Source organism: Phoenix dactylifera, chromosome 7 (genome assembly GCF_051530095.1).
Source record: "Phoenix dactylifera cultivar Ajwa chromosome 7, Ajwa_hap1_PhDact_Kaust_v1.1, whole genome shotgun sequence".
Lineage (NCBI taxonomy): Eukaryota > Viridiplantae > Streptophyta > Magnoliopsida > Arecales > Arecaceae > Phoenix > Phoenix dactylifera.
In genome coordinates, this window is record NC_143196.1 from 7,306,267 (window position 1) to 7,315,903 (window position 9,637).

The following is a 9,637-nucleotide window of genomic DNA, read 5'->3' on the forward strand; positions in this document are numbered from 1 at the left end:
TCCATCTTCATTTAATTTATTTCTGAAAATCCATTTTGTCCTAATTACAGAAATATTTTCAGACCTTCTAACTAAATTCCAAACATTGTTTCTTTCAAATTGATTTAGTTCTTCTTGCATAGCCATTAACCAATTGTTATCTTTTTCAGCTTCTTCAAAAGATTTTGGTTCTATTTGAGAAACAAATGCAAGGAGATTACAAACATCTCTAATAGAAGATCTAGTTCTAATGTCATGTGAAGGATCACCAATAATTAAGTCTCTAGGATGACTATGCGCATACCTCCATTCTTTTGGTAGACTAGTTTTACCTTTAAGCATTTGATCTTCTTCTTCTTAATTTTCATCATGTTTTGAATTTTCAGATGCAGAGACATCCCTTAGGGTTAATTCTTTGATTTCTTTATTGAGTTCTCCTGCATTATCATCGAGATCTACATTCTTTCTTGAAGAAAGGTCATTAGATTCATCAAAAATAACATGTATTGATTCTTCTACAACTAAAGTTCTCTTGTTGAATATTCTATATGCTTTGCTTGATGAAGAATATCCAAGAAAAATAGCTTCATCTGATTTAGAACCAAAACTTTCCCAAGTTGTCTTTACCATTATTTAAAACAAAACAATTGCAACCAAAAACATGAAAATATGAAAAATTTGGTTTCTTGTTCTTCAAAAGCTCATAAGGGGTTTTCTTTAGAATAGATCTAATAGTAACTCTATTAAGGACATGACAGGCTGTATTTATAGCTTCAGCCCAAAAGTACTTAGGTAAGTTACTTTCACATAACATTGTTCTAGCCATTTCAGTAAGAGTTCTATTCTTTCTCTCTACAACTTCATTTTGTTGTGGTGTTCTTGGTGCAGAAAAGTTATGATCAATACCATTTTCAGTGCAAAAATTTTCAAAGTCATGATTTTCAAATTCAGTTCCATAATCACTTCTAATCTTGATGGTTTGCAGTCCATGTTCATTTGAAATCTTTTTATACAGTTTAGTAAATGTTGAAAATGCTTCATTTTTGTGCGTCAAAAATAAAACCCATGTATATCTAGAAAAATCATCCACAATAACAAAGCCATAAAGTTTTCCACCTAGGCTTGCAGTTCTAGTTGGTCCAAATAAGTCCATGTGCACAAGCTCTAAAGGTCTAGTTGTGGAGACAACATTTTTGAATTTGAAAGAAGTTCTGGTTTGTTTTCCTAATTGACATACAGTGCAAATTTTGTCTTTTTCAAAAATCAGTTTAGGCAATCCAAAAACAAGTTCTTTTCGAATAAGCTTTGAAATTAAGTCCATGCTTGCATGAGCTAATTTTCGATGCCATAACCAGCTAGCCTCACTATTTTTGGTTTTCATAGCTACCAAACAATCCATGTTTTTCATGAGTATTTGCTCTAAATCAACCAAATACACATTTTTATGTCTATGTCCAGTAAATATTACACCACTGTCATTAGTACTAGAAACTAAGCACATAGATGATTCAAAAGTCACACCATATCCTTTATCACAGAATTGACTAATGCTTAGTAAATTATATTTTAATCTATCTACCAATAAAATATTTTCAATAAAAATTGTTGGAGTGATCTGAATGTTACCAATACCAATGATTTTGCCTTTTTCATTATCACCAAAGGTAACCATTCCTCCATCTTTCTTTTTGAGGGACTGAATTAGGATTCATCCCCTGTCATGTGTCTAGAGCACCCACTGTCTAAATATCATTTTCTGTTTGATGCTTGGGATGCTAGACATACCTGCAAAACAGAAATTTAATTCTTTATCTTTGGTACCCAAGCTTTCTTGGGTCCTTGAATGTTAGCAATGATGGTTCCCTTTGGAATCCATATCTTCTTAATTGAAACATTGCTCATAAGATTTTGGCTTATAGAATTGCATGCAGTGTATTTCTGTTTCAGTTTGTCTAACTTAAATAGTGCAGATTTCGGTTGAACATAAGTTGGCTTTACAAATATGTTTTTTATTGATTTCTGTTTTCTCCAAAGATTATATCCTAAACCAGCTTTATCATTGACAGCTTTCTGACTTTCAAGAATTAGATTTAATTTCTCAGAACTTAGGGTGAATTTGTCTACTATAGATTTCAGTTTTCTAACTTCTTTAGCTAACTTCTGATTTTCTTCATGCAGTTCCTTTTCATTTTTTAGAAGCAGAATATTTTTCTTTTTCCAATGATTGGTTCTTAATTTCAGTTCCTTATTTTTTAAGCTAAGTTTTTTATATTCAATCATTAGCTTAGAAAAAGCATCTTGAAGTTCATCAAAAGTGAAATCATATTCAGTATTCAAATATACCTTATTTTCATGTGCCATTAGACACAGATTTGCAGCTTCTTGTTGCTGTTCTTCTTCTCCAGAGTTGGAGTCATCACTGTCACTCCAAGTAGCCAGCATAGCTTTCTTCCTTAACCTTGTTGGAGCCTTTTTTTAATAAGGGACAGTCTGTTCTGAAGTGTCCTGGCTTTTTGCATTCATAGCAAACATATTTCTCCTTATTATTTTTCTTGCTTTGCTCCCCTTTGATTACATGCCTTTCTTGAAGTTTTCTCTATTTCTTCTGAAAAACTTTTTGAACCTTCTTATAATCAGGGCCATTTCTTCATTGTTATTAGATTCAGAATCCTCGCTCTCATCTTCATGTAGAATGGACTTAAGAGCAATGGTTCTGCGCTTCTTGGGTTCGTCCTCCTCAAGGTTCTGTTTCATTGAAAGCTCATGAGTCATTAAGGAACCCAGCAGTTCTTTCAGTTGAAGAGAGTTGAGATCTTTGGCTTCTTGGATGGTAGTGACATTTGCTTCCCATGCTCTAGAAAGAGAACTAAGAATTTTTCGAACAAAATCACTGTTAGAGTAAGATCTACCAAGGCTTTTCAAGCCATTTATAATATCAGTGAATCTAGTAAACATTTCAGTTATAGACTCACTGTTTTTCATTTTAAATAATTCATATTTATGCACTAGCATACTGATTTTAAATTCTTTGACCTGGTTAGTGCCTTCATGTGTAACTTCTAGCCTATCCCAGATTTCTTTAGCACTCATGCAAATAGATATGCGATTAAACTCATTTGCATCTAAAGAACAGTAAAGAACATTCATGGCTTTCGCATTCAGCTGAGCCATTCTTTTATCATGGTCATCCCATTCAATTTCAGGTTTGAATAAGGTGATGCCATCTATAATCTTAGTTGGTGTGTGAGGTCCATTGATAATAACAATCCATAAATCATAGTCAATTGCTTGAATAAAAATACGCATACGAGCTTTCCAATAGGTAAAGTTTGTACCATTAAAAAGAGGTGGTCTGTTGGTAGATTGCCCTTCGGTAATAGAGGATCCCATGATGGCTGCCATGACCTTTAACTCTTGATTGTTAGATCGAAAAGTTACTGTGAGTACCAGGCTTTGATACCACTTGTTGCCCAACGGTGCAGCCCAAGAGGGAGGGATGAATTGGATCTTTTAAAATTAATAGCGTGAAGTGAATGAGTTACAATTATCCTCTATTAACTTATAGATTTAGCAACGGAATTAAAGTCGCACAAATAAAGCAGTGAATAAGATGAGGAAAGCAGTTAGAAATATGCAGTGGAAGAAGAGAGATAAACCACACACACAAACAACAGAATTTATAGTGGTTCGGTGCACTCCCAGCACCTACATCCACTTCCCAAGCCTAGCTTGAGATTTCACTATAACCCAGCAGATTACAGCCTGATTGTTTTTCGGGCTCACAATCAAAAACCCAGTTGGTTTTTCCATGCAACCAATCGAAAACCTATCACCGTTTATTTTCCGGGCTTACAAACAACCTAATTGGTTTTCAGACAAACCAACCAAAGCTTTACACCGTTTGTCTTTTTGGGCTCACAAATAATCCAGTTGGTTTTCAGACAAGCCAACCAAAAACTTTTTTTCTTGCTAAATACTTCCGATTCAACAACTTTCAATCAAGGCTTGGAATAGCCTTTACAAGTTTCAGATGAATGAAACTGTTACATCAAAAATTAATCGAAATAAATAAATGATGTAACCAGAAAACTTAAAGCTTCAGAATATATAGAATGAATCGATAAAAAATAAAAGCTGAAGCCAATGAAGAAGTTGGCTGTGGAAGAATGTCCCAATGCTGGAACACCAGCTCTTCTTGATGCAATGAGAAGCTTCGACTGATTTCCTCACAGTAGCAAGTTTCAGATGAATGCTGGTGAGGATGATGAACTTTTTAGCTTTTTCCTTCTTCTTTCTTTTGTGGAAACTTTTTTTTCTTGAACTACACAAGGGTCGACTTATGTTTTGAAGGGGTCGACTCATTGACTGTGCCACTTGAAGAAAACATGCCAGAGTCAACTCAAACTTGTTCTTTTGCTTAGGGGTCGACTCAAGTTTTTCAAACAGAAAACTTTAGACTTCATCTTTGATCTCCATGGATTGGATTAAGATCATTTTCTTTTAGAACATATCCAATATAGTATTTATGAAAAACTAATGATTTTGCAGTATTTCATTTCTTCTGATTTTTCTTGACTTATAAAACTTCACAATTAAGGCAACAATCATTAATACACAATATTATCTCAAGTGTTTTGTAATCATCAAAATTCATCCTTTAGGGTTGACAGTCTCTCTGCTTAACGCCTCATTTTTCTTTGATCCAAGCTCATGGTTCGTGAGTTAACCCATTAACTTGCAAGAGTGTATTGACCTAGTTAAGGTTTATCTCAACCGTGTGGCCTATGCCAACAACTTCTTTTTTGTTGTGACAAAGTCTGCTTATTGTAAAATCGTCTGCTCATTGTGTTTCTATTTTAACCACATGCAGATTGCACGAGCAATTCCATTTTGTACTTATCTTTTTATATATGCATTTACAAACTCTCTTTCAACATGGAGAGAATCAAATGCCATCGTTGTCGAATGTTTTAAAAACTAGACCAATCAGGTTGAACTGGTGGAATTGTCAACTGATTGGCATTTGACCTAGATAACCGCCTAAACTTGGATTGCCACAAAAATCAGTGCATTTTATAAGATTCGTTTTAAATGACCATTGAACCACCAGCTTGTTCAAATCATCTGGGTTCAAGGGAACCAACCAATTTTCAAACCGAATAAAACTATATCATTTAGGTAATTAGGATTTGATTGAATACTTTCTATTTATCACTCGCTTTGCTTTTTCCCTCTTTGAACAAGACTCTTCTCTGTAGCATCGACATGGATTTTTGGATGGTCGATGGCAAGCAACAAGAACCTCGCCTCAATAAGTATCACACCTCGAGCTAAGGCTTGAGCCCTCTCCCTCTTATCCTCTCTTCTCTCTATCTTTCTCTTCCCATCCCTCTCCCTTGCTGGATCCTTGAGGATGGCCAATGGCAAGTAGCCACGCCCTTGTTTTCTCTCTTTCGCTCCCTTCATCGTGCTCACCTTGAAGCTTGGTGATAGGCAAAAGATAGCAACAAGGAACCCTCACTTTCTCTCTTCCCCCTCGCCTTTGTCACCCACGCCAAAAATTGTGGTACGTCGGCAAGCATCAACAAGTAGGTCCTTCTTGCTCTCTCTCTCTATCTCTATCTCTTTGTCACCCTCTTTCACTCCACCATGCTTACTAGATCATGGTACCAAGCCAACAATCACCAACAATTTGTCCCTTCCCTCCCCTTTTCTTTCTCTCTCTCCCTCCCCCCACCTTCCCACCTTTTTTCTTTCCCCACTGGCCACCCTAAGTCTCCTCTAAGCCTTCAATCCCTCACAATCATAGTAGTAACAACCTGATAACTGTAACGATGCAATCCGCTATCCCTCTCCCCACCCCTTGCTTTCAAAATTTCTCACATCAATATGAATGTCTAATTCTCACACTCTTAATGCCCTCCTCTCCCTGAACTCCCTTGCCAATGACGGCGATGGCATCATCTCCCACCACTCTTCACCACAATAGGCCTCCCCTCCTTGCTCATACCTTGCCTCATCAAATTCCAAAAGCTTCTTCCGTCCACTTTCTACTAATCTTCTATTTGATTTATTGCAATAGGACTGCAAATTTATTGTGTCTTATCGAACATTATGGTTGCCTAAAAAGGTCCAACTTTACTCTATAAGAGATTGAGAAGAAGAGAAATCCTAGGACTTTTAGAGACAGAAGTTGTCTATGAGCAACTAAGTATTTTTAAAATGATATTAATAAATTTCAATTTATGTAAGACAAGTTTTATGAAAAGCTTGAGAAGGCTCCTCATAAAACTTACTTTTTACATTCCATGAAATATAAATTTTTCAAAATTCATTTGTTAAACAACCTAGAACTATGTCAACAAAGCATGCATATTTTATTTCACACTTTTCTAAAAAATCTATATATATTTATGATTTTAATATTTTATATATAAATAATTAATAATTAATATATTAGATGGAATTGGTTGGCTTAGATTGATCCAATGGATGATTTAATGATCCTTGACCAAGCTTCTTTTCCAAGTTACTTGGTCGGTCCAATTTTTAAAGTAGTGTGTCAAATATAATAATAAATATCATAAATGGCTCGAATTGAGTCTTTATTCTTTTTATTAAGAGAGTTAACACAAATACATAAATTTTATTCGTCAAGCAATATATGCTGCAAAGATAGAATGGTACCTACGAAAAAGCAAAACTAGCTTGCCAAGATGTGCAGAGTATGATCTTGTCTCATAAGAAAAAAATAAAAAATAATAACTAACTAGACGGGCATCTTGAATCATTTTTCTAGTAACTATTCTTATTCACAATGTCTTATCCTATTATTTTTAAGCTTTCATACCTCGCAAACAGTACAACTACCAATTATTTATTTTATAACTTAAAAAATTATTTTGCATGAAATATTTTAGTATAGGTTATTTAGAAGTGTAAAAGTTTTTTTTATAAAAAAAAAAATAAAAAGCTAAACTAAAACCAACCCTACCCAACAAAATTTGCAAATAAATAAATAAAAAAATTGACTTCTGCCCAAGGGGAGAAGGATCATGTAAGGCCCATTTTGAGCCAAAAATTTGGAGCATCATTCCACAGCCCGGTACTTCCTGGTCTTCAGAATGCGGCTGGATACCCTTGCATCGAAACCCTAGTTCGTGTTTTAAACCCCTGCCGGACGCCGCAGCCTCCCATTCCTCTCCCTCTTGTTCTTCCTGTGGCTCTTTTTCTCCATCAAAAATCTCTATTCTTCTTTCGTGGATCTATTTCTTTTTCCTCTTCTTCTTTCGTGTATCTATTTCTCTTTCCACTTCTTCTTCTCCTTCTAATCTTTTGAGCTCTCGATGACGAGAATCGAAGCAGACGGGCGGTCAGAAACTGATGCCATGTTGAATGTCTGCAATCTCTGTCTTCCTTGTTGTTTCAAGGAAAGCATCTGAGAGATCGGTATTTCCTTATTTCTTCTCTTAACTTATCTTATTTAATTTCATATAAAGTGTTTGTTGATATGCTATGATGAAGATGCCGAAAATTTTCTATCTCTGGACATCTGAGATCTATTTTGTGTCTTTGATTAAATACGCATCTACTGAGCTATCGACTGACACCACTTTTTGATCTTGTGATAGTTTTTTTTTTGGTTATATAAGTTTTGTAGCAAAGGAATTGCACCAGTTACTCTCTTCTCAGATGGTTTATTCTTTGTCTGGGGAGATATAACGGGTGCAGAGAGCTAAATGGCTGGCTTACCAGCCCAATGCATAATACTTGGTTGCTCTGGTGTCAAATGGTCCACTCAAAATTCCTATTTTTTGCAGCAAAAAATTCATGTATTAAGAACAAAAATTTGTTAAGTTGGCAAGCGATGTGATTGCGAAATCTTATCCTACACACCGAAATGTTGTGTGGACTAAAACTCCGCTTATTATCTGATGCCTCTTTCTTTACTACTGCACTTTTGAGCTATGTGTTCATTAGTTTTACTTGATATGCTAACATTTTTACAACATTGCAAGCTTTGGAATTTGTATAGAATTCTGGAGGGATGGCAATTGATGCAATTATTTATCCTACACACTGAAGGGTTGTGTGGACTTAGTCTCCGCTTATTATCTGATGCCATACATGATTGTCCATTTGGACTATTGGATCAAAAATTTTCTTTTATATTTGTTTTTGCAACGGATTATTCTTATATTTTTTTTAATTTTTTATTGATTTTAGCCTTGTCGTGTTCATTCTCTTGAGTCTTGTTGAGTGTTGCAGAACTGTGTTTCTCCAGAAACAATCTCAGATGATTAAATTTTCATCAATGCACACTTGCGGTTTAGTTATTTGTTGATAGTCATCTATTGGTTGGCAGATCCTAGCTGCAATCCATGTTCGAGATTAATTCATGTCCTGATGTTTTTTGGGTAAAATTCTACAAAATGTTTTTTTTTAAGTTGGAATTATCTCTAACTTAAGATAGAGAGAGATTTGAAGAAAAATTAGTTAGCAGATACCTCTTGGCATCATTTCTCCTCTCCTTGTTTAACAATCTAAATTAGACACTCCGACTTTCTCTGCTTTCTCTCCAAACATTTTTATGGGAAACTACATTGTTGGTGGCCAGTTGGCAGCTATTGAATCTTGATGGTTGTGATGGATTGGTACCAATCTCCTTCGTGAGTTTGTATAATATTTATATATTTTCTGGTTAATAATTAGGTTACTGCATATGGATTATGAAAAACATGAGAGATCTATCCTTAATATTTACATTTCACTTCTTTTTTGTGTATGGGCTTTGTATTAACAAAGTAACCATTCTTTGAGGTATGATTTTTCAGCTGTGATGAAGAAGCTGAATTATAGGTCTCGGCATACGAGGCTTCTCTATGATTTGATTATTTCTTCTGAGCACACTTATGCTTTTGCATTTGATTATACTTTTGTATTTGTTTGTGTACTTTTATTTAGGGTGCTAAAAAATGGAAAAAGGACTAGTGCCCTTGTGCTTAGAGTGTTGTTTTATTGCTGTTAGTTTTATTTCACTTGGTTTTGGTATATGATGTTGTCTTTGTATAGGGAAACTAAGGTAAACTAAAGAATTGAAAATACTTGCTTGCCTTCTAATGCAGTTGAATTTTTGTTTGAGCTACATTTGGAAATAGTGGCTTACCCACAGGTTGCGGTTTCTGTAATTTCATTTTGTCTGCATCTGTCAGTATTCATATGCGGGCTGCAACATCTCAGGGTTAAAACGCTTTCAAATCTAATTGCTATTTTCATTGACTAGCTTCCTATTTTATGACATTCTTTTAATAGTTTAAGGCTATTAACTATTAGCAAAATTTCATATGTGTGATGGATGAAGGAAACTGTAAATATTTGTTCTTAGATAGCATTTGCAGAGAACTTCTGCTATGAAGCTTTGTCAACAAAAGCACTCAAGTTTGTACGAACAAATTTAAAAACAGAAGGATAACATTGTATGTGTTGCTTAATAGTTTCATTTTTCTTCAGTTTTTGAAAATAAAAGCCGAAAGCTTGATTGACTTGTTCCGATTTGGTTCCCTTTTTTTTGTTTCTGTTTTTGTGTTCTACTCCAGTCCCTGCACGCACACATGGCATGTCCTGAAAACTAATTACATAGCTTTAAAAGACCATAAGA

At 34.9% G+C, this 9,637-nt stretch overlaps 1 protein-coding gene and 2 non-coding genes across 3 annotated transcripts; 2 read left to right on the forward strand and 1 right to left on the reverse strand.

Annotated features, from left to right (window-relative positions):
- Window positions 1-2,550: 2,550 nt before the first annotated feature.
- LOC148702882 (uncharacterized) lies at window positions 2,551-3,725 on the reverse strand. The gene is made up of 2 exons (XM_089924116.1): window positions 2,929-3,725; window positions 2,551-2,724 (listed from the first exon to the last, which is right to left on the reverse strand). The coding sequence occupies exons 1-2, from the start codon at window positions 3,379-3,381 to the stop codon at window positions 2,551-2,553; spliced, it is 627 nt and encodes a 208-aa protein (XP_089780242.1). The 5' UTR covers window positions 3,382-3,725.
- A 4,110-nt stretch (window positions 3,726-7,835) lies between these two features.
- On the forward strand, window positions 7,836-7,921 carry LOC113463229 (small nucleolar RNA R16). Its single transcript, XR_003387103.1, has one exon. It is a non-coding gene; the product is annotated as a small nucleolar RNA R16 (small nucleolar RNA).
- A 104-nt stretch (window positions 7,922-8,025) lies between these two features.
- Window positions 8,026-8,105, forward strand: LOC113463230 (small nucleolar RNA R16). The gene has a single exon (XR_003387104.1). It is a non-coding gene; the product is annotated as a small nucleolar RNA R16 (small nucleolar RNA).
- Window positions 8,106-9,637: the final 1,532 nt, after the last annotated feature.

What these genes read in the sequence shown, in the direction of transcription:
- LOC148702882 (XM_089924116.1), bottom strand. Translation starts at nt 3,381, where the DNA reads ATGGCAGCCATCATGGGATCCTCTATTACCGAAGGGCAATCTACCAAC. An exon ending in AGTCTATAACTGAAATGTTT is followed by an intron (nt 2,725 to 2,928) that starts ACTAGATTCACT and finishes TCAATGAAACAG; the next exon opens with AACCTTGAGGAGGACGAACC.